A 25,038-nucleotide genomic window follows, 5' to 3' on the forward strand; every position below is an offset into this window, starting at 1 on the left:
ATTTCGATGTTTTATAAATTAAATTAAAAATACATAAAAACATGAATAGCACAATTATGTACATTTTACCGCGCAAATTTGACATCTAACCTCAAAATAAAATTTAATTAAAAGCCATTTAAGTAAATACCTGTCACCAAGAAAGCTAACAAAGAATTTTCGCACCATGAAATTGGCAGCTTAACACTTTTTTTTAAATTCACAGTAGTGTAATCTTTTAAGTATGTTTGTATAATTTAGGTAAACCTAAAAGGTCTTCTGATTTTTAAGTATTAGGTATCAATCCATTCGTTTTGTTCCCTAAAGTGGATATTATAATTATTGCTTATTTATTTAAATATTGTGTACAATACATAGTTTAAAGACTTTCGACTCTATTACATATAATTTTAAAGTTCATTTTATTATGGTATTTGTAAGTCACGTGTGATTTGTTCTGGAAATTATCTCGCTTTATTCGATTTTAAACTCTATTCTTATTGCAATAGGATTCATTTTAGTAAGGTATCTGGTTCTGATAATATTGTATCATATCATATGTCCTTGTTCTGAAGTTAAGGAAGGAGTTACGTATGACAGAGAGCATGTATGCTGCTGCCTCCTTCTCTGTTGAATTGGGTGCAAAACGAGAGCGAAGGAGACGGATGGTCTGACCTCGGAAGCAAGGCAGACCGGTGTCAAGCATCAGGGACACCATAGATATGATAGCTTCTTGGTACGGTCTGCAAAAAAAAATGTTAAAACATACTGATTTAAATATCTAATCTTACTTCTTACTATTTATAAATACGAATATATGAATGAATGGGTGTTTGTTTGTTTGGAGGTATTTTAGGAACGGCTGAACGGATCTCGATGAAATTTGCCATTTTTTTTAATTCTGCAGACGAAATCGTGGACGACAGCTAGTTGATAATATTCCTAGAACAACTTCAAAGCAAATTTGTATTGGACGCAGCATTATTTTTTAAAAACTTTATTACTGTACAAAAAAATAAAATAAATATTATGAAACTAGGTCTGTAGCTTGTATTAGTCCTATTTTACTGATAAGCTGAAATTAAAAAAAAATGTGCCAGTTTGTCAAAAGAAGCGTAGTATTATTTTGTCAAACAATAACAAACCTTATCACCTTAACATTAGGTTGAATCTCACCTGACAGCAAGGAAGGCTTGCACACAAAGCTCACAGAACCAGCGGAAGGGCGGGGCCTCCATCTTCCCGCCCATCACCATCACCATTTCATCAGTCAGTTTAATATCAGGTTCGAAGCCAAGGTTACCGCCCGGAGATGACTCAAACATGAACCCAAAATCTACAAACATAGATTACAGTGAGTTTCCACTATGATACATGTTCCTGCAGTGAAAACCTACGATTAAATATTTTTAAAATATTTTCCCTAGGTAAATTATTTAATTTTTGTATACGTAGATGTACGAATAGTGGGGCTGTGGGATCTAACGCATTACCTATATGTATTATATGTCCGTCTGTGTCCAGCATGATGTTGCCGTTGTGCCTGTCTTTGATCTGCAACAGGAACCCGATAACACTGTACGCCGCCATTGACGTCACGAAACATCTGCGAGCAGCCTGTGAAAGCACAAGTTTCCACTTAGAAACATGTATAAAAACATTGTTACTATTTTTGCGGACAGAATGAAAATCATGACTGTTATTGTAGTGGAAAGTATACAAATGTACAACAAAGTATACAACGTGTACAACAAAGTATACAAATGTACAACAAAGTATACAACGTGTACAACAAAGTATACAACGTGTACAAGAAAGTATACACATGTACAAAAAAAGTATACCTGGAACTCCCTGGTGGTCTCATCGCCGTACTTCTTGATGAAGTACTCGTACATGCCGATGTCAGTCTGTCGGCCGAGCTGGTCTCGTGACTTCGCGTTAGGCACGCACTCGATCACACCGCACTGACACACGGACAAACAAACAATTATCAATACATATAATTACTATTTCTAGTTGGAAAATGTCATTATTACTAACGATCGCCCTCGACTTCGTCTGCGTAGTATCAACTATCTTCCCGTCAAAGTGTCATCAAAATCTGTCCAATTGTTCCGGAGATTACCCGGAACAAACGCGGCATTGTACAGACATACAAATATAATGATATTAAAAAAAGCCGTCTCTGCGAAATTAAAAAAAAAAAAAATTAGTAGCCTGTGTTCTTCCAGACTATGTTCTATGTGAAACTACAGCGAGATCCGTGCATATGTTCTAGAGATACCTTCTCATAAACATCCATACATCCAAACATTCGCATTTACAGTATTAGTGAAAAGTAAGATATGGAAAGTCCAATTTTATTATTATGTATCGATTACCCTACTAAAACATCTAGGGGTTGTTATTACTTAACTTAGTGTACTTTGCAAACTCACCCCGGGCGCGGTGGCGACAACTTTATACGGGAAGAGATAGAGATCCAGTCCGACTTGCTGGAAGATGTTCTTGAAGAGGGAGATGACTTGCAGCGCGAGCATGTCTTGTCTCACGTCGTCCCCCACCTTGAAGATGGCCGCCTGCCACGTCTCCGCAGCTATTGATGTGAACCGGTCCTTACCCTCCTCCTAAATTACGAACGAATATTCATATTTTTGATACAAATGTCTTGAAATTTAATGAAGAAAACTTTGAGGAGGATAAAAAAATTCTGAACAGATGAAACTAAATAAAATCTTATAATAAATATACTAGTGACGTACAATTGGCGGTTCCTCTCCCGACGCTATTGCCATAGCAACGGCCTCCATCTCCGCAATACCGTACTTGCGTACACGGAACCGCGCCAAGTACGGAGCCTTCGCAGCACTCTGCATCGGAGTCCCTGAACATAACATGAATTATTAAACCCTTTTTCCACTAAAATAAGACGTTTTTGTTTGCAAAAAGAACGTTATCATTTCGTCTGTTTTTTATGTTACTGTGTAACTCCGTTTCTGGTGCCCAGATTTGATTTGTAGGTGGAAATTATTTTTTATTAATTTTGAAACTTACTTAAACACTTAAACACTAGTGCACTTTTAAATTTATAAAATAGATTAATGATATTTTTTTTATTTACTAATTTTAGAGTGTTAGTAAGAAAATCCGACACTGTGCCGGTGTATTGGCGCAACACTAACCTTACTAAAATATCGACGTTTATGTCCCCTCACTAATCATTCTGACACTTGACTTTGTAACGAAAGCGCGTCATTCGCGACAAATGGCTAACTTATAATGACTAAAAATAGTAAGTTACGTACCGCTTTTATAGTCTATATCAATAACCATAGAGTCTGGATTCGAAGGAAGGTAACATCCTGGTTGAACCTAAAAAGTAGATGTTTTTATTAGAATAAAAAAAAATTCAAAAGCAATAAAATAATTCTACTAAATGTTGGTTTCTGACACCAAAATATCTTCATAAAACACTCGCCTTCTCTTTTTTTAAAGGAGTAGGGGGCAGAAGCAACCAATCGCCTAAGACTATTACTTCCATGAACATCCACAACGCCAGAGGAACCTTAGATATTGCCGGCCTTTAAGTAAGGTTCTTTTCTTGAAGACCCCTAAGTCGTAACTGATTGGAAATACCGCTGAGGACAGGGTATTCCACAACGCGGCTGTGCGATATTGGTTTTAGAAACCCACGGTAAATCAATTTAACTTACCTTGACATTTTTAAGTGCCTCCAAACAGGCACGTTTTCGTTCAGCACCTTTCGGATAAGGTCGTATAATTCCGCTAATATTTGTGATCTGACTGAAGAAATCAAACTCTCGTTCGTAGAAAGCCTTAGCCGGCCCTGACAGTGTGTCCACTATACTCTTTGTTAACGACTCTAGAATATCGTAGAGAGCCACTGGAAAAAAAATAATGCACTGAAAAACACATTTATATGTATTTATGACTAGATGTCGCCTGTGACGCCGTCCACGCGGTTAAAAACTAATTATTAGCCTATATGTTCTTCCAGACTATGTTCTGCATATAGATGTCATAGGACAAATTTATGCGAGATGCAACTTCTGGAGATCCATACATACATCCATCTAAACATTCGCATTTATAATATTAGTAAGCAGTAACACACATAAAATGAAAAAAATTGGTTGAAAGTCAATGAAATTGGGAGAAAATCTGATAGATAGGTGGCGCTAGCGTCAAGAGTGATCTGTCACCTGTCAAACATTTTATACGTCATTCTAGAGAATTAAAAAAATATGTATTTTTTTGCAATAAAACTTTGTGTTCTTAAAAATACATATCTTTGTACTTTTTTTAAGTAAAATTAGACGAAGTTGGTATAACTTGTCTACAGAGTACTTTGTATTTTGTATAATTAAAATAAAGCGCTTTTTTTACATCTGTGGTACATCCAATATTGACTTTAATTTATGTAGGCTATCGTAAGTTACTGATTTTCACTCACGGTTAGACATTGCAATTTCAACTCTATCGTATATCTCATAAAGCTTATTATGTTAAAAAAAACTTACAGTCTTTATGGTGCATCTCTTCATCAGTGTACATATTAGTGTGCATATTCCAGATGAGCTGGTGCGCCACCACTTGAGACTTCTTAGCCAAAGACTTGATCAGCTCCGCTACATACCCCATCTAAAGTACAAATATCAAAATAAAAAAAGCACTCCTGACAGAAATGAACTTTGCTGACGAATACATTATGTATGTATAAAAAATATTTTTTAACTACAATACGAGAAGGAATCTCACAGAAAAGACAGGGTTACTGTCTTTTCCACAAAAAGGAAAATAGAAAAAGAAGAAGAAAAGGAAATTACCCCCTCCTACTTTTTTTTTACATCATAAGATGACAAACGAGCGAGCGGCCACCTGAAATCGCTGAAATAGCGAAGTGACCGTTGCCTATAGACATACGCATATGCGTTGCCTACCTTTAATCGACTGAGGAGAGGATGCACAGAAAGATAATATTTTCCTCATATTAAGAAAAATAGTCTATTAGACTCCTGAAAGTCTCAGTCCTAGTTCAGGAGCCAAGGCTAAACTATTATGTACGTGAGTCTTACAATAAAGCATTTATTTATTTGTTTGCTTGCTTGTTTTTTTGTTTGTTCGTTGTGTTTTTCCAAATTTAAGCGAGACCCATACAACCGTCATAGTGACCTTCAAATTTCCGTCCAAACATTCGCATTTATAATATTAGTAACATAACATTAATTAAGGAGCGCCAAATTTCATCAAGATCCATTCCGGAGATATCCATCCATCCAAACATTCGCAGCAATGTATACTGACCGTGTCGTGTCTGAGAGCCTGCACAAGTTGTGGTATATACAGCAGCACGGCAGAAGATGGGTAGGAGGTGAGCGCGTTGACAGCCGCCTGCGCTGACAGCGGGTGCGGCGGGTACTGCCGGCTGAAGTACGACAATGCTTCCACCGGGCTCACACGTGCCCATGTCACCATATGCACCAGCTGCAACACAATAAACTTAGCCTAGCAAATAAACAATATAGATATATTAACAGGACCTACACTTGTACAGTACTTGTAGAGCTTCGGTGGCTCAGGGGTCAAGCACTTGCAATCTGCAGGTCCTGGGTTCGAATCCCGCCATGTACCAATGTGTTTTTCTATTTCCGATTTACATATGTACATTTATCCATCGTTCTTACGGTGAAGGAAAACATCGTGATGTTGCACATATCTGAGAAGAAATTTAAAGATATGTGTGAAGTCAACCCGCACTGGGCCAGCGTGGTTGACTATGGCCTAGTCACCCCTACTTAGGGTAGGCTCCGAGCCCCTCGGTGAGGACGTATAGTGAGCTGATGATGAGACTTGTACAGTCGCGTTTGTTCGCGGTGTTCCAAGTACAGATAAATTGTTATCAAACATTAATTTTGATTAATTACACTGTAAGTCTGTCTATTATTTTGAGTTGAATACTATTATAACGGCGAGACTTTAGACTTTTACTTATTAAATTTTCTCGTAATACAATTCTGATTAACTTCGTCATTATCTTCAGATAAGATAAGAAAATAACTTTCCAGTTAACTAAAAGAGAAACAAAGAAATGATAAGGTTAAAAAAGACATAAGAACTTTATTTGTAGGCCATATTGTGACATAGCTTACCTCATGAGCATCGCTAAGTAACGTCTCTGTAGTGACAAGATACTTAAGCGCCTGCGGAATGTGACACACTGCGGTCGGCTGCGACTGTACTTTGCGTCTGATCTCCTTCACTATTGCTTCATTCTTCAACCTAAAGAGTTGAACTCATAAATTATGTAACTAAGATAAGTTAATAACATTAAAAAACGCGTAATGTGTAATCCATGTGGTGTGTAATGTGTAATTTCAGTAGTGGACAAGCCATGATTGTGTAATATATAATCTAGTCTCTGTTGAGTGTATTTTGTAAATATGTGTAATACAGGGTGTTCTTTTTTAAATGTGTAATCTAGAGTGTGTAATCGGTGTAGTATCTCTAGTGTGTAATGTACCTCTCAGGTAGGAACACAGCGAGTGCGGGGCTGATGTCCCAGGCGTGCTTGGCGTAGTCTCGCCAGGTGCGTTCAGTGTTAGGCTTGGATCTCCAGGTGGCGATGTTATCCTCGCCCGGCACCGCCTGCTCCGGTCTTGCGTGAGGATTGTGCCACGTCACCAGCAGCTCTATCTCCACAGCCTACATACAGATAACAAAGACACAACTCTGAGTAATAAACAAAATTCTGCAAAATGGTAACCAAATTAAATTCCCGTCACTTGTCTTTCTACAATACAAATATCTATTACAAAAGAGTTAGCAATACAATAGCAATTTATTTGATTGAATTGATAAAAAAAAACATGAAATGTAACAATATTTATTCACCCCAGCTCTCTATGTCTGTATCTCTCTTTCTCTCTCCCTCTCTGTATATATCTCTCTCCCACTCTCTCTCTCTCTTTCTAATTATATTTGTAAGTACAATGTGAGATAGTTACCATAAGTTCAAGTATCAAGTTCCTCTTCCTGACGTAATCCTTGACGAAGGTATCCTGAGACTTGAGGAGAGGTTTGACGCTGCGGTTGGAGCGCTTGCCGGCCGCGCTCCCCGCGCCGCTACTTAACGTCGTTGTTGACATCGGCACCTGGGATACATTGAACTTGGGATATTTACTGGACATGGACCACTTCTTAAAGTAACATGTCTTACTAATATTAAATTAATAAAACACTTAGTGAATAGCCTATGTGTTCTTCCAGACTATGTTCTACATCTATACTAAATTACAGCGAGATCCGTTGAGCCGTTTTGGAGATACCTTTTGACAAACAGCCATCCATCCTCACATACATCTAAACATTCGTATTTATAATATTAGCGAGAAGTAAGATGCAAATTTTTAGATGGATGGATCTGATTAGATATCTCCAGAAAAGCTAAATAGATTTCGCAGAAATTAGGCATAGATGTAGAAAATATTCTGGAAGAACACATAGGTTACTAATTCAGATTTTTTTTAATATCAGAAATGCGAATGGTTGACTATACAGATGGATGTTTGTTAAAAGATATCTCCAGAAGGACTTCACGGATCTTGCTGAAATTTGGCATAGATGTAAACCTTATGGGCTACTAAATAAGACACATATGTGCGGTAACCAGTAGAACATATAACAAGATGATAATTACCGTATTAATCCACCCTGTTGTCTGTCGACTGCCGATATCACTACTGTTAATAGACGATCTGTTGTCTGTCGGTGAATTAGATGTGTATATACTCTGCTGGCTGCTGGGACCCATTGTATCGAATTCTGAAAACATTTACAATATATCTATCTCTCTCACACATATGGCAGAGAAAGAGAGACAATGTGCGAGTACGTGCGTGTACGTTGAAACGCGTATACGTACGTATTTTTTATAGATTTTTTTATATAAGCAGATTTTTGTTAATTTTCTAATATTTTTGTACCATTTCAATCTATGCTTGTTGTTGCGGGATTCGAACCCCCGACCTTGTGATTGGAAATCCGTACACTTAACCATTAGGCTATTGCCGTTTCAATATATAGAATTAAATATTGTTATTAATCTCCTTTCGTAAACTAGAATTTTTTACAAATAAAAATGCTTGCAAAGTATACAAAAATTAAATCTAGAAAAAAATTAAACGTTACTTTAACTTATACCAAATTATATAACATACTGTGAAGTCCCGTATAACAAAGACATGTCTATCAATAATGAAAACTTAACAACAACTTGTGTACTCACCACCAATATCACTACTTTTCAAATATTTCTTATCCGAATGCATTAATTGCCAGAATTTAATCAACGACATAATATCCTCTCTGAGTGCGCCTGCACTTTTAGCTGGACATTGTAGACCTCGGCAGAAGTAATCTAAACACACGCTGTATACACGCTCACGTAGTATATTCCTTGCTAACGAACGTGGTAATATATCACCCTGTAGTAATGACAGGCCACAGGATAATAGCCTGTAATACATAAGACATAAAGTTCAAATTGGATTGCCTATGAATCTAAATCACATTATTTGATAGACCACAGGATTATAGTCTGTAGTGCATAAGACGTAGAATTCAAATTTGTTTGCTAATGAAACTGAAGAATTAGATTGGACAAGCTACAGGATAACAACCCGTAAAACAATAGACATAGAGTTCATAATAAATTGCTAATGAAAGTAAAGAATTAGAATGGATAGACCAAAGGATAATATACTGTAATATTATAATACATAGAGCTCAAATTAGAGTGCTTATTAAGCTAAAGAATTATTATGGACATGCCACAGAATAATAGTCCGTAATACATAAGACGCAGAATTCAAATTAGATTGTTCATGAATCTTAAACATTACGTTGAAAAGACCACAGGAAAAAAGTCCGTAATTCATAAGTAGTAAAGTTCAAATTAAAATGCTTATGAAATTGAAAAATAACATCAGACAGGCCATAGCATAATAGTCTGTAATACATAAGAGTTAGAGATCAAATTAGAATGAAAGAGATCGATATATTTTTGAGTACTTCCAATTGATTACCGTTACGATGTTTACTTACTTGAATCTAACTCCAGCCGCTTCTACGTGCCTGTTGATGTGATCTCTTATATCTCCAACAGTGATTGGTAATGACCTAAAAATTATTTTCCCTAATTAATATAATTGTAGCCATTTTTTACGTACTTTTGGTACCGCCCTGACTGTTTTTCGTTAAAAATCTACGAGTATACAAGACATATAATGTAGTTTATATTAAAAATATTTACGTAAATGACCTTGAACTGGGAGATTGGTGTTAAAAATATATTTTTTACTGTTTAATACAACTAGTAGTTGTCCGTGACTTCGTCCGTGCATGAATAATGTAGAATAGATTTAAAAAGTCTCTTGACAGACAGACGGATGAACAAAGTGATCCTATAAGGGTTCCGTTTTTTCTTTCAAGGTACGGGGAACCCTAAAAAATAATTTGAATAAGACCATAAAAATAGTAGCTGCTCTCCTCAGGCCTAGTCTAGATCGTCTGACGATGTCCATGACTGTAAGTACCTGTGCAGCAGACTGGCCAGCATCTCGACCTTCTCCAGGCTGTTGTATTTAGCTGTGTCAGCCACCTCGCACAGATAGCGCACCCACACAGCATGCGGCGCCACGAACGGAGGCCGCGGCTCCAACTTAGAACCTAACACAGTACAACTATAGTTTGTAATTTGCCTAGTCATATTGTAAAAGAGACAATTGCACAAAAAAGTTTACCGGCCAGTGTTCAACAAAAGTCAAACTAAGGCCATTCGTACACAACGCAACAAAAATATTAAAAACTAGCAGCATCTTAAGGTTTTTCGCGAGAGGAATGTCGGCAACACTCGCTATATACGACACTCTATGTATTGTTTTGAATAAGTTAGCTTAGCGACTGAAGATTTACGTTGTTCTGTGTACAAAGGGTCTTAGTATGTATAACATCCCTTACCTTCGTATGCGGCTAAGGGGCTGATTTCATCGTGCTGTTTAGAGAAGAGCCCCATCTTTCTATCCACAGTGCATTGCCACGCGGCGAAGATCTCCTGCAGCAGACGCAGCTCTAGATCCGGTCGCGCTGTCGTCAGCCACTGCCAGCATTCCACCGCTGTCGTCACCGCGTCCTCCGTGAATATGTCCACTTGCGACCATGCTACGATAAACAAACGCTTTAAAAGAAGACAAAAAACCCTATTGGTACTGGACAATTTGTTTAAAACCGAACTGTTTTACCGACATACACTAGTCAGTCGATCTGTTTTACCGACGTAGTCTCCACAGTCGATCTGTTTACCGACTTACCGACACTATGCAGTAAAGTGCGTGCAGTGGGCGAGGACTGCGCATGCGCAGACGTAGTATGTCGGGCGTGTACGAGCAGTGCGGTTGCGCGCCACAGTGCGGCACGGTGCGCTGTCTCGCTCCCACTGGTGCAGGCGTCGCGCAGCGCAGTGTGCAGCTTAGCTCCCACACGCCACACCGCCGCCTCGCCCCCACCCTCCGCGTGCACCGCACCCGATACCTACAGACAACCACTATTTAACATTGCTTTAATCCTAGCCCTTAGTGGGCTAGCACTACAATTATTTAAACAGGAAATGGATTGGATCGCAGTGAAATGCCACGACCACACAGAAGACAGAGGTAAAGTGGAAGTCATTCCGCGCACAGTCTGATGAGTGTGCCGGAGGCTTAATTTTAGTCCTTGAGAAGGGAAAATTAATTTGGAGAATGACGTTCGTCTCCTCATCCCCCAAATAAAGGTAGGCAACGCATCTACAATACGAATGGGCAGCGGTCGCTACATTATATAAAATATAACAGTAGTACCTAATAATACTTAGCACAACGAAAGTTATAATCACCCTTTAGTTATGTTAGTGCCGATTATTAATGGTGCCAGAGTTACTGGACGGGACGCTGTACATCTAAGCCTAGTGCCAAGTAGCAGTGGCACCATATAGTACCAGATTTAAGCATCACATACCTCACCAGCGTATCTACTACGTTGTGAGACTACGGCAAGTAGTGCCGCGGAGTCGTGTGTGACGCAAGGCGGGCGCTTGTCGAGGGCGGCGCGGGGCAGAGGTGCTGACGCTCGGTTTAGTCCCGCGGCACCAAGTAGTGCACCCGTCGCTAGTGCCAGCCCGCAGTGGTGCCATAATGTTGAGTTTGGCACCTAGAAAATGTATACTATATTTATGTAAAGACTAGCTATCGCCCGCCACTCCGTCGGCGCGGAATTAAAAAAATCTTAGTAAGCTGTGTTCTTACAGGCTATGTTCACCGTTCTGGAGATACCTTCAAACATCCATACATCCAAACATTCGCACTTATAATATTGTAAGATAAAATGTTGAAAAGATTATTATAAAAGACAAAAAATGGTCCGTTGAGTCGGACATCAGTTTTATATAGAAGTTGAATTTTTGAAAGAAACTTGTTACCTGATTCAGATATTCTTGCAAATGCGATCTGGTCGATTGTGGAGCCCATTTCATCGCCTCTTGTACTATACCGTGACAACGATCTGCGAAATCTTTTACTATACCCTACAGATAAAAAAAAATTAAACACATGTTTCATCTCTTTTTTTTGTTTTTTTTTTCTTGTATAAATATTTACCTCTCGGCCTTCCAATGTATCTTGCAGTTGCAGAGTGAAATCAGTGCCGGGAACTTTAAGCAGAGGTGTTTCCTGATTTGCGTCCAGTTCCAAACTGAAGCTTAGCACTTGCAGTATATCCAGCATTGACCATAGCACCTAAAATTTCAACAATGCCTAGAATAACATTTAGAAGCTTCTAGAATATTACTGTCACCAAGATATTGAATTTTGACGCGTGGCGACCTTGACAACACCAAAGCGTACTGTAAACGACTGAATTTTCTGTTAGATTGTTTGACAACTATTTGACATGTCTTTGAGATTCAAAATATATAATACCGCCATATGCAATTTTATAATCTAAAGCAATTTCCTGCAATTTCGTCCTCACGGAGACAATGTTACACGGGGGTAGCGTAGCTTCCCAACGTCGAAACAATTTTACAAAACAGTTCAGTAATTTCAGAGCCTATTCTATGTAGACAAACGGCTTTTAGGATATTTTTTTACGCATTTGTGTTTCCTCTGTGGCATATATCCTTGGGCGTTGATGAACACCTTGGTGTTACCACTCCTCGTTTGCCATCTTCTCTTATTAAAAATAGAGATAAACAGAGATGCAGTGAGTACCCGACAGTTCCACAGTAGATGAGGGAAGCGGTCGACGAGTCCCGCCAGCCACTTGTCAGCGACGCGGCGGATCTGCTTGTGAATGTGGTTGAAGTTGACCAGCAGGAACTGCGCGTGGCTCTCCAGCTCCCTCTCGCGACATTCGTCCTTCACTTTATCTGACATCACGTCTAGAAACTTCTGGAATACTTTGTCACCAACACTGTAAAAAAAAACAAAAATCGATTCAATTGTAATCGAATTTCGTATATATATAAAATCATAATTAGTAGGCAATGTGTTCTTCCAGACTATGTTTTATATCTATGCCAAATTAAGAGATCCATAAAGCTGTTATAGAGATTTCTAACAAAATCCATCCATCCATCCATCCAAACAAATAAGATGACACTAAGGGAAAGAATATGAATCGAATAACACGTCATTTTTCAATATCTAGTTAGTAATTTGGGCTACTGAATACCCATGAATAATGTAATCCACTTAGGTCTGAGGAATAAAAAATAAAAAAATAAAATTTTTAAATAATTGTAATTACCTTGCTACACATTGCCACATACCACTCTTGTCTTTTTGCAATGCCGTATCACTCAAATATTCAATAATTGGTTGTAAACTCGGTTCCGGAGAATTGCAAACCCTTCAAATCAAAGAAAAATATATATTTGTATGTTGTTTTTACATATTAACCGATATAGACCTAATAGTTATTTGTTTCAAAAGTAAATTGTAAAAAAGAAACGTTGTAAATTTAAAATGTCAAAGTTTGAACTAACGTCAAAGAAAATAAAAAAATATGTATTTTTATGTCGTTTTCAAACATTAACCCAAATAAACCTAATACAATTGTACCTTGTCTTAAAAGTAAAATTAAAATAAAAAAGTTGTAATGTCATTTTAAAATGTCAAAGTTTGAACTAACCTCTAACAAAAAATAAATAAAAATTATGTCGCTTTTAAACGTTTATCTAAATATACTTTATAAAAAATTACTTGTTTCAAAAGTAAATTCTAAAGAAACGTTACAATGTAATTTTTAAAAGTCAAAGTTCGAAATAACTTCAAATAAAATAAAAAAAAAATATCTATTTTTATGTTGTTTTCAAACATTAACCCAAATAAACCTAATAAAATTATTCTTTGTTTCAAAAGTAAATTAAAAAAAAACTTGTAATGTCATTTTAAAATGTCAAAGTTGTCAAACTAACCTCAAAGTCTCCAGCCAATAAACGCTCAGTAAATACATGCAAGGCGCAAACGTCAACTTATTGACATTGACAGTGACATCTGGCGGATGATCTAACAGATTGAGTATCTGCGTCTTCAGCTCTTGTAATTCAGTGAGCGAGACAGAATCATTTCTGACAGCTGAAGTGTACTGAAGTTCGCGCATTTCCGAACGCAATGACGTTTGCGAGACAAGGAAGGGCGATTTCACTGCTATCTCTTTCACGCCCGCGTACCACTCTTGTGGCCATAGACCTGTAAAGTGTTACCATACTTTTAATATTTAGACAAACAAAATTTGACTAGGAACTTTTTAAGTCCATCTTTTTTTAAAAAAAAAAGAATGTTTGTAATGACACCGTTAAGAATTTAAGGGACATTCGAGTGAAATTATTTTATGGTCAATATTATTTACAACTTGTAAAATGACTAACTTATATTATAAAATTCAACAGACTTTCAAAAAATTATACCAAAAGCGTATTTCCAATTAAATTTGAAACCAAATACAAAACCAAAGTCGCTTAAAATTAAAGCAAAATTCATCAAATTCAAACTAATCTAACACTGCATTCTAAAATTGAAAAGCACACTCTTTTAGGAATATAAAATCGACTCTTTACACATTTTAACGTGCATTTCCACTGTCGAAAGCATCCATATAAAACATATTGATAACTCATATATTTTAAAGAGATAGAAAGAGATCGCACGATGTTATATGAATGTTTCAGCTGTGTAAAACACATGATTACACAAAAATTACCCAAACTTTACACAACCGTGCAAAATCATTTTTTTTCACGTTTTTTTTAAAATTAACATAAGTATATTGAAATGGTGCTATATCGATTTTTTTATTTATATCTACAAATATCATTAAAAAAATGTAATTTAGAAAAATACGTATATACCAAGCTCTTTTCTCTATATTTTGTTTAATTACATATAACCACTGACTTTATTGTTCAAAAAATAAAAAATTAAATATCTATTAAAACTAAGCAAATAGTAAATAAAGCTTTTTCTATTAAATAAAATAATAGATACAAAAAAAGCTAAAAAAAAATACGCTTTCAAAATATAGCACCATTTCATTCTAAAACCACAATTCAAAAAAACCAAAAAAAAATCACAAACGACTATTTTTTTGTCTAAAAGCATATTTTACTCACGCTTTCGCATGGCTACAGGCGTGGCCATAGAAGAAGACATAACATAATTATATATCTATTAACAGCATAGTATATAAGAAATAGTCATAGTGTTGAGAATAGCTAAATTGAATCCAAATACAATATACTTAAAGTTCAAAATTGAGCAATTTACATTGTGGGGTTAAGTATTAAATATAAAAAGGTTTTAATGTGTTATTTTTTTTTATTTACCTGATTCGGCAGCTGTGAATCCCATAACGACACAATACAGCCAGAAATCTTTAAATAACTTGTGAAGTCTTGGTTTAGGATTCTTTATTGGTGGTAGCCTTTTAACTAGGACCTGGAATATATTTTTTTATAAATAAACATGGCTGGAAAAGTAATTTGACAAATAAATATCTTTTAGGTTTTTTCTTTTTTTTTTTTAATTTCTCATTGATTACTGGCAACACAGATTGCAAGCCAATTATCTATATGAGGTAAGAGAACAAAGTTCGCTCTAAAAACTAGGTCATATTTTTTCAATTACTATTATTAACTTTATTACCGCATGTGATTATTAACTATGTCCAATAGTGGGCATACAAAAGCTGATGATGATGATGAACTGACCGCTATAACAGGTATGAGTACGCCCAGGTTTCCAGCACTGGCGGAGGCCTTGAGTACTGGAGCAGGTGCGCGATCAGTGGCGCGCTCTCCACCCAGTCCGAGCTGCACGAAGAGCTCCAGCAGACGCGTCAGCAGCTCCAGGCGAGCGTTGGTTCCGCGAGCATTCGCAGCCACGTTCGCGAGCGCGTTCAACACCGCACCCGATACGTGCCTATGTACGTATCACGCGTTATTGCACGCATCAACGTAAATATCAACTTACTGCCTTAAAGGTTAACGCGCATTCGTTGACTAATTGCTCACTTTTTTCGTTTTATCTTTTATTTCTAAGAGCAAAACCCCTCTAAAAACATATCGTGCATTGCTCTTATTATCTTGACAAAACAGAAATAACAATATAATATACAAAGGTCTTTGTCTCAAAAGCTATCACTAAACGATTGGTAATGCGCGTTAACCTTTATTCTACTATATATTTAGTCTTTTAACATATTATTGATAAGTTATATAAATCCAGTCGAACATATTTGACCTTTATCACATTGCCTGTTAGAAAATAAAATGTAACTTTACAAAACGGACAAGTCGTTTGAAACTTTCCTTTGCTTATAAGAAAAGGGTGGGAAGGGGAGAGGACTAAAATTAGGTTAAATACTGTCACCTGTACTGTTTTCTATCATCTGTATGATGATACGCTGCACTGGCGGCCTCTACTGTGATGACGGTGAACATACGCATGATCTCATCATGTGCAGGTCCCTCAGGACTGGCCAGCGCCATACAGCCCAGCTGGTCAACTATCAACGTGTCCAACGACGACGGAGCCCGACATAACCTGAGTTACATTACTATCAGTTGGTTTCTGACACCAGAATCTCTGTATTAAACATATCACCCTTGTCACATTATCTTTGACAACATAGACATTTTAAACGGAAAATTTGGTCTCAGAAACCCACGGTAAATGCTTAAATTAAGATACAGTGTCATACACAAAGTCAATGATTAAACAGTCGCAATAAATATAAATATCCCATATTAATTTTGTACTGATTGACACCCTTAGTGCCTACTTAACTCTATAAGAAGCAGTTAAAGACGTTTAATAGTCACTAAAGAAGCACTTAGATAGAATAAAGAAATATAAACTGTAGGACGATAAAGGATTCTGAATACAACACAAACGGTAGGGCCTGTTATAACCGATGTCCAGTTTAAACCGGTTATAAATATAACCGGTTATAACTAGTTGATACCGATATCTGGTGTGAACATACCTCTGCTGGAAGAATTGTAAGATGGTGTCCGTTGTTTTCGGCGTGTCTTTAAGCGCTACGGAGACGTGGCCCAGCATTATCACTATGTTCGTACTTATTAGTGAAGATTCACTGAAACATGAAAAATCTTAATGATATTATAAATGCGAATGTATGTATGGATGGATTAAAGGTATCTCCAGAACGGCTGCATTAAAATCACTGAAATTTGGCATAGATGTAGAACATAGTCTGGAAGAAACATAAACGCGAACGGAGTCGCGGGCAACAGCTAGTATTTTATATCTGAGAAAAATGTGAAAAAATGAAATTGTTAGCGTAATTGGATGAATGGACCACTCTCCATGTGCAATACCACACAGAAGACACGCGTCAAGGTGAAGTTATTTCGCGTTTAATACCAGCATGACAATTTTTTTCACTCTTTCATATTAAAAGCAAATTCAACTAGGAAGGAGACATTTAGGAATTCCAATGCGCTATTTTATTGAAATCATTCCATTAACCGTGGATTTCCGAGTCCATAATCTTTGTCATAAACTTCAACAAAACAAAGGTAACAATATGTTTCAGAGGATTTCGGTCTCAGAAACCCACGGTAAGTTTACCAACAGATTTGTATACAGGTAGAAAGAAATAAGGAAGTAATTATAATTTACCTATCACTAGTTTCAGCAGTAAACAGTCTATTACTGACGGAGCCGACGAGTGCGGGCACACAGAATGGGTCCACAGTCAAAGCAGCCTCCAATGCCACACATAGATTCTCTATGGCCGCATCTCGAAGTTTCTCGAATGGTGTAGACTTCACTGGTACACCGGTTGATGTCATACCTTGTAATTCTTTACCTTGCACTAAATATTAAATAGATTTTAAAATAGACGGGGTTTTGACTAGGACATAGTCATTACTAGCCGAATATGGGTTGACTTCACACATATCTTTGAATTTATTTGTAGATATGTGCAGCATCACGTATTCCATCGCCGTTAGAACGTCGTATAAATGGGAAATCTAAAAACTACGGTATATGGCGGGATTCGTACCCAGGACTTGCAGATTAAAAGATAATTGCTTAACCTTTGAAGCGCCAATAGCCTAATGGATAAGGGTGCGGATTTCCAATAATGTGGTCGAGAGTTCGAATCCCTCCATTCGACTATTGTCGTAAACCATATCCTAGCACAAGCCTAGAGCTTAGTTGGAATTGTAGAAAGAAATATTAGTAAATTTACATAAAATCTACTAATATTTAAAAAAAAAACAAGAAAACAAAAACCTCTGAGCCACCGACGACACAATTTTATACGGCCAAAAGGGCGCTAGTGATCTGTCATAATTTAGTTTGACTTATGCCTACTAAGTTAGATAACGTTGTCATTCTATAACAGTCTTTCCCAAAGTGGGCGATAACGCCCCTTGTGGGCGCTGCAGGTCTCAAGGGAGGTAAGAGACCAAGAAAGAAAATGGGGGCGTTGTGTAGAGGCCTGGGGGGTGATTTGTAATTTTATTTAGCTAGAAGGCCTCTTAGACAACGACTGCATGAGCTCTCGACTCTCAACAACAATTTGTGAACATCATCTAATATGAATTAAAAGATTGCTTAAACTCCAATATGGGGGGCGCTAAAAATATTTATTCTCAAAGTGGGCAGTAGACAAAATAAGTTTGGGGTGGTCCCCAAAGTTGGTGATCTATAAGTAAGATTGTTTTATGCCTAGTTTTAGACATTATTAGTTAGAATTCTTTAGCGCGAATGGCGCGCTTTCATTACAAAGTCAAATGTCAGAATGATTAGTGAGGGGACATAAACGTCGACATTTTACTAAAGGTAGTGTTGCCAGTACACCGGCATAGTGTCGCATTTTCTTGATTAAACTTTTTTTTATGTAATTAAATACAGTAATACAAATACTCACATGTAACTTTCATATGCTCTTTGCCAGTCTTCTCTATCTCCAGCTTGTGTAGTTTGAATAATATCGGTGAAGGCGTCACTAAGAAATCTCTCAAACAATATATAGACGTATTGGCTATGGACGGGAACTTTGTAGCCAGTTTACCAAGACCCTGAAATCATATTATAAATGCGAATGTTCTGATGGATGTTTTTTTTTTATATCATAAGGTGGCAAACGAGCGAGCGGCCACCTGAAATCGCTGAAATAGCGAAGTGACCGTTGCCCATAGACATACGCAATTGCATATGCGTTGCCTACCTTTAATCGATGGAGGAGAGGATGCAGAGAAAGAAAAAAATATTTTTGCTTTCCATGCATCCTCTCATCCGGAAAGTCCACGTCCACTTCCCCTCCTTTCCTTATAAGCAAAAGGGTGGGAAGGGAAAGAGGACTAAATTAGGCCTCCGGGACGCACACTCATCAGACGAAACGCGGAATAGCTTCCACTTGAGGTGTCTTCTGTGTGGTTGTGGTATTTCACCGGGCGAGCCGGGACAATTCGTGCGAAGAAGGTATCTACAGAACGACGGCATGGATATGGATGAAATTTGGCATAGATGTAGAACATAGTCTAGAAGAACACATGGCTAATTATTAAGTTTTTTTTAAATTCCGGGCGGACCGAATCGTGGGCGACAGCTAGTAACAATTCGACTAGATAATTCCCTCGACTTGCCTATGTGCTCTTCGTTCAGTTCTACACCTTATTATGTTTTGTATATCAAAATCACATAATGACATCCTTTTTACAAGTAACATATGTTTTTATACAGATGTTTCGGCAATGGGAACCCTTATAAAACATATAGACAATTGCTACATGACTTACCTCTAGACAGACCATCAGTAACGGCATATGTGCCAATATCAACTTGTGATTATGATTTGAATTTATCTTCTCAGTCAATCGTCCGCACAGTGAATCCGCACCTTAAATAAAACCACATTTTATATTAAAATTAAAAAAAACTGTATATACATCTAAAAGAAGTTCACACACTCACATAAATTAGCTTAATTTAAAAAAAATACAAAAAATAAAGTGTCCCTTTATCAAACTACATTAAAAAAAAATTAGTAACATAATTTAAATCAAACCTAATCTAAATAACACACTGAAATGAACGAAAAAAAAAATAACAAAACATAAAATACTCTTTGGAAAAATCCATGCAACTTAAACGTCTTCAGATTTACTGTAAAAAAATATATTTCTATCTCTCTCGTTGACATCGAAAAAAATGAAACGACAAATTTCAAAACAAATGTCACATCAGAGAAATCTTGTAAAATGAACTTTATTCCGTTTACAATAAGGTTCATTGTTATTTGGAACATATGAACATGATTGTTAGTCAGTGGGGAAACTCAAACCTAAGTAAGATACCTATTAATATTGTTAAGGCGTTTATAAGTGCCGGTACATCATAGTCCTCATCCACTGTAATAAATATATATAAAATAAAATAATATAAATGATAAATAATGTCTAAGTATAGCGAAATAAGTAAGAGCGTCGGTGGCTCAGGGGTCAAGCACTTGACTTGCAATCTGCAGATCCTGGGTTCGAATCCCGCCATGTACCAATGTGTTTTTCAATTTCTGATTTACATATGTACATTTATCCGACGTTCTTACGGTGAAGGAAAACATCGTGATGCAACCTGCACATATCTGAGAAGAAATTCAAAGATATGTGTGAAGTCAACCCGCACTTAGCCAGCGTGGTTGACTATGGCCTAGTCACCCGTAATATATATAATATGGTATATATAATAGCGTAGGCACCGAGCCCCTCAGTGGGCACGTATAGTGAGCTGATGATATATAGCGAATCAAAAGCCTATAAGAAAGTACTCACACACTGAAGAGTTCAGGATCCAATTAAAAATTGCAATAAGAAAAATAACTACTAAGTTTCAATACATGAAAAAAGATAAAAGAAAAAACAAATCATAGATCAAGCCATAAAAGAAAAAGAATATTTTAAAGTAGTTTTTTCTTTATGTCGTTATTGTGTGCCAGAGGCCTATTTTTAGTTCTCTTTCTGAAGAAAAGGGAAGTGGATTTGGTGGAGAAGATGAGGTGTTGGAAGGAGAAATATTCTCCTTCCGTGTGTCCTCTTCCGTTGATTAAAGTTAGCCAACACGTTTTCTATTTAGCCGCTTGCCACCATATAACATAAAAAACTAAAGTACATTCATGTACTTTTTTCTTGTCGATTTATATTTCATTCTCCTAAAAAATCTTATTTGTATGTAAAAGTCAATAAATAACGATTAATTTCATAATAACATACCTGTCTCATCTCCTATAGCCCAGACAAGTAAATCCACACATGCGGAGTTTGCCATCACGTTGACTTTAAATTTATTGACAGTTGCAAAGTTTGTCTCCCTGTCTTCCTTCTCTGATGCATCGTGATGTCGACTCTGTAGCTCTGTTTGACCACTCAGGAATAAACATTTTACGAATTCCTATAAAAAAAACATAGTATCGATTGCTAAATATACAATTTACAATATTTTTTTTAACAAACTTTATTTCAGATGAATAAAAAATGTTATTGGATAGCTTTGATTTACTATTTTAAATTATTCGTTTGGTTATAAATTTTTACAAGAATATGTTTTATGATTGTTACTAATAAACTCAAAAACTACTTGGTTTATTTTAAAATTTATTTTACTGTAAATTGCTACATAATTCTGAGTAATATTATATATATAAAAATTTCATGTCGCGATGTACGAGTATGTTTGCAATAAACTCCAAAACTACTAAACCAATAATTTTCAAATTTTGTAAGCATCTGTAATATAGGGAAGTTTTATCTTAATTATATCTTTTTTTTTAATTCCTCACGAGCGGAGTCACGTGCCACATCTAGTAGACTATAAATATTTACCTGAACATCTTTGGTAAATGGTCCTGGTAAATCTTTCTGGTGTTGTAAAATCTCTCGTAGCAATGTCACCATCACCAAATTAAGTGTCTCAGAGAAGGATTTGTATGGGAAAACCTGAAAATATTTGACTATGATAATTTTCTGACATATAACATATAATATGTTATTATAATAAATACCTAATAATAAAAAATAGAACATTTAATTAAGAATCATTATTAAAATTAGACTAATAATGATTGACCATTAGTTTAAATTATAAAGTATATTTACCTGAATTTGTCCAGATGCATGAATATCCTCCGCTTCTTCATCCAGAAATGCCAACAAATCTTTAGTCAACAGCTTCTTAGCCAATGAAAGAATCGATTGTAAATAAGTCACATAGAATTGAACATTGATTCTCTTCTCCGGTGATTCAGAAAACCTCATATACGGGAATTGATTGAAACTCGAACCAAACTTATGAAAGAAGTACGTCGTAGGATCATAAGGCACTGAGCTATAACTATGCAATGACCCTCGTTTTAATGTACCACCAGTACTATCAGATGCGTCTGTGCCATTTTCCATAATACCTTCATTATTTGGATTCAAATTACCTGATAATGACCTTGGAATGATAGGTCTGAATTGATTGAACTTTCTCTTCTTATCCAACGTTGAATACTCGAAGTTTGGTTCTGGTTCTTTAGTTTTAACAGGACTTGGTGGTTGAGGGAACAGTCTACAAAGTAAAGGTGGGTCCACAGTTGCATATCTGCCCATAGATCGAGCTAGACCAATCAATGTCGGTATAGTACTCTTGCAGAGTTGTAGTTTGGAGACAGTGTTCTTATAATCCTTGCTTTCGTGACAACTGATTATGATCTTTGTGAGGTTGGACATAAGTTCTATTTGTGCTGTTATGATCTCTTCTCGTAGAGAAGCCTGCTTTGACGCGACATCAGATAGTAACGTGTTAAGACAGAAACTGAATTTTTCTGCCATTGGTATACCTTAAAATAATGTATTTATTTTAAAAACATATTGAGTATTTTACACAAACACAGGTTATTTACAGTACAGTTGAACCTGGATAAGCGAGAGTCTAAAGGACCAACTATATTTTTCTCGCTGATAGAGTTTTCTCTCTAACCTGAGTACCTCACTAATGGAGATTGTCTATCATGATCAGACAAGGTTCCTTGCTTGTAGAGTTTCTCACTTACCCAGTTTTGACTATATTGGGCAAGTCAAAATTTACCAAATAGTATAATATTAAAAATAAGAAAAGAAGTCTTACGGTCAGCAAACTTAATCCTGCACAATGGTTCTTCAAACTGTGCATTAGTTAAACATTTGAGGATCTTCAGAAAGTATGGTAACAGTTTATCCTGATGCTGGAGCCCGCTCTGCAGGAAGTACAGACCGAGTGCTATACTCGCCTCCTGACTGCGAGATGTAACTAGTAGATTGGAGCTGGCTTGTGGGCACAACATGAATAGTGTGTTCACCTTAAAATAACCAAAAATATTTAAATTTTTGTTCAATTTCTGTCAAAGTTGTTAAATGGCCACTACAGACTCTGCTAAGTGTAGATTTAGAATAAATTTACACTATTAAGGTGACTGCTTACGTAATTTTTAATGAATATAGGTGTGTCCTTATGTTTTTAAAATTGTTTCATTAAATTACATTATTATTTAATTTAATTTGAGCCTGGCCATCCAACGGGGAAATGCCGCCAGCCTCTTGGGAACCCTACCGTGCGACCGCAGCGATTTGGGGTCGATTTTATGTATCATTTAGTTTTATTTTTAGTTAGGTTTAGTTTTAGTATACAGTTTATAGTATTATTTTGGTAGTTTAATTAATTAGTCATTTAATTACTTATTTTAATATTAATGAATACTTTAATGTAAAACTAAGATTCAAATATTAAAATTTAAAGCATTAATATATTAAGTTAAATATTTAATCTATTAGTAAAAACTAAACTGTATATGTAATACATTTTTAGTTTATTTATTTTGAGTATATGTGTAGGAAGGGGGTAGATTCATATATGACAGCTGATAGAGATGTATGGTGGATTACATACTGTGCCGACCCTCAATAGGGATAATTCAGGTTGATGATGATTATATTGAGTACAAAAAAACAGTACTATTATTATAAAACTCAGTACAATTATACTAAGGCTTCTAAATAATAATCTTTAACAACATAAGTATGTCAAAATGATAATTGTTATGTACTTGCAAGGTTTCTCGCTATTGTTAGTTAAATAATAAGATTTGTTACACACTGAGTTTCTACTGCCAAAATATTCATGTGAACACATGTTATCTCTGTTTTTTCCAAATAGAATGAAAGAGACAATATTATGTTAAGGCAATATTTATTGGAGTTGTTATAATGAAAAAAATTGCATATTATACTTGTAATTATACAGTACATACACATAACTGTTGTGTAGTATCTTTCATTAACATAGATCTTACCCTAAGTCACTATATAACATAAATACATAAGATTTATTTACTTAAAATTGGAGAAAGTATATAATAATTGATGATATTTTGTTGATTACATGACATTATAAGTTGAGGGGAATAAGTTACATTAGAATTATGTTTTTTTTTTAAAAACACTACTTTTTTAATAAATTTTTATTTACAAAGTGTTTTCTGATGACTTATGTCATAGATGAGATCATAATCAAAACAAAACATTATCCCCACAGATTGACATCTTCTGCATATTATGTATTTAAATTTTATAAATAAACTTTTAATGATAATAGTTATCTTCCTGCTCTATTGTCATCGGATTAATTTCGACATTAATTGAGGAATAAACCAACTTGTGTTGTAATAATACAGACCTTCTCCCATGGTGTTGGATTCAAGCAGGATAAACAGCGGGCAAGATGCTGGACCGTCTGTCGGAAGAATTCGTGTTCGTCCATCGTGTTTGTTTATCTGTTTTAGTTTAATTACATTTTCCAATTTGAAATGACGAACAGAATACAATTATCGACGCCCCGTCTTACTTCATAATTTTTGACAGTTCACTTCAGTTTGTCAATAATGTGTTTCGTTTTACAGAACATTCTGCAAATGTCAAAATAACATTTGACGTTTGATGTTGGATTTGGATGAAGGTGAAGGTTTTATATGACCTATACAGTTATAGACGTACATCATACAGAATTTAAGTTTTAATTATTATTAGAGCACTTCTGTTGCTAATATAATAGTTTTATATCTTTAAGTGCCTCGAAATAAATTGTAACCCATTGAAATACACATAAAGGCATTCATAACACGAGCCTTTAATTCCGAGGAGTTCTATTTGGTTTAAAAAAACGTTGTTAAATAAGTCTTTGCGAAATAGTTGTTGATGAAAGATAATTTAGATTGCTATCACAATAAATGTTAAAATGAAAATAACTATATAAATGACTGAGTTTAAAAAGAACAGGATGCAGTAGTTATTAGTAATGACAGTGTTTAGATTAGTCTCGGGTGATTATTCGCACATTATCATTATTTACAGATAAAAATAACATGCAACATCAAAATAGCATTTTATATAAATAA

The 25,038-nt window shown here is 35.9% G+C and overlaps 1 protein-coding gene across 2 annotated transcripts; it reads right to left on the minus strand.

Annotated features, from left to right (window-relative positions):
- Positions 1-157: 157 nt before the first annotated feature.
- Pi4KIIIalpha (phosphatidylinositol 4-kinase III alpha) lies at positions 158-24,503 on the minus strand. 2 transcript variants are annotated; one of them, XM_013312323.1, is made up of 37 exons: positions 24,321-24,503; positions 22,737-22,947; positions 21,725-22,449; positions 21,452-21,565; positions 20,843-21,020; positions 19,373-19,473; positions 18,502-18,652; positions 17,241-17,391; positions 16,582-16,692; positions 15,966-16,139; positions 15,305-15,515; positions 14,921-15,032; positions 13,514-13,787; positions 12,844-12,945; positions 12,306-12,507; positions 11,694-11,831; positions 11,516-11,620; positions 11,056-11,247; positions 10,371-10,590; positions 10,021-10,221; positions 9,597-9,729; positions 9,106-9,180; positions 8,288-8,517; positions 7,700-7,824; positions 7,008-7,154; positions 6,524-6,705; positions 6,153-6,282; positions 5,308-5,487; positions 4,524-4,644; positions 3,696-3,886; positions 3,288-3,354; positions 2,745-2,866; positions 2,421-2,609; positions 1,824-1,946; positions 1,473-1,596; positions 1,156-1,315; positions 158-722 (listed from the first exon to the last, which is right to left on the minus strand). In XM_013312323.1, the coding sequence occupies exons 1-37, from the start codon at positions 24,402-24,404 to the stop codon at positions 497-499; spliced, it is 6,282 nt and encodes a 2,093-aa protein (XP_013167777.1). In that variant the 5' UTR covers positions 24,405-24,503; the 3' UTR covers positions 158-496. The 2 variants fall into 2 exon arrangements, with proteins under 2 accessions (XP_013167777.1, XP_013167776.1); XM_013312322.1 differs by having other exon boundaries at positions 159-722; positions 17,241-17,436.
- Between the last annotated feature and the right edge of the window lie 535 nt (positions 24,504-25,038).

Source organism: Papilio xuthus, unplaced genomic scaffold, assembly GCF_000836235.2.
Source record: "Papilio xuthus unplaced genomic scaffold, Pxut_1.1 DF827679.1, whole genome shotgun sequence".
NCBI lineage: Eukaryota > Metazoa > Arthropoda > Insecta > Lepidoptera > Papilionidae > Papilio > Papilio xuthus.

What these genes read in the sequence shown, in the direction of transcription:
- Pi4KIIIalpha (XM_013312322.1), bottom strand. Translation starts at nt 24,404, where the DNA reads ATGGACGAACACGAATTCTTCCGACAGACGGTCCAGCATCTTGCCCGC. An exon ending in ACTGCTGAAACTAGTGATAG is followed by an intron (nt 16,693 to 17,240) that starts GTAAATTATAAT and finishes TTCATGTTTCAG; the next exon opens with TGAATCTTCACTAATAAGTA. An exon ending in ACTTGATACTTGAACTTATG is followed by an intron (nt 6,706 to 7,007) that starts GTAACTATCTCA and finishes ATCTGTATGTAG; the next exon opens with GCTGTGGAGATAGAGCTGCT.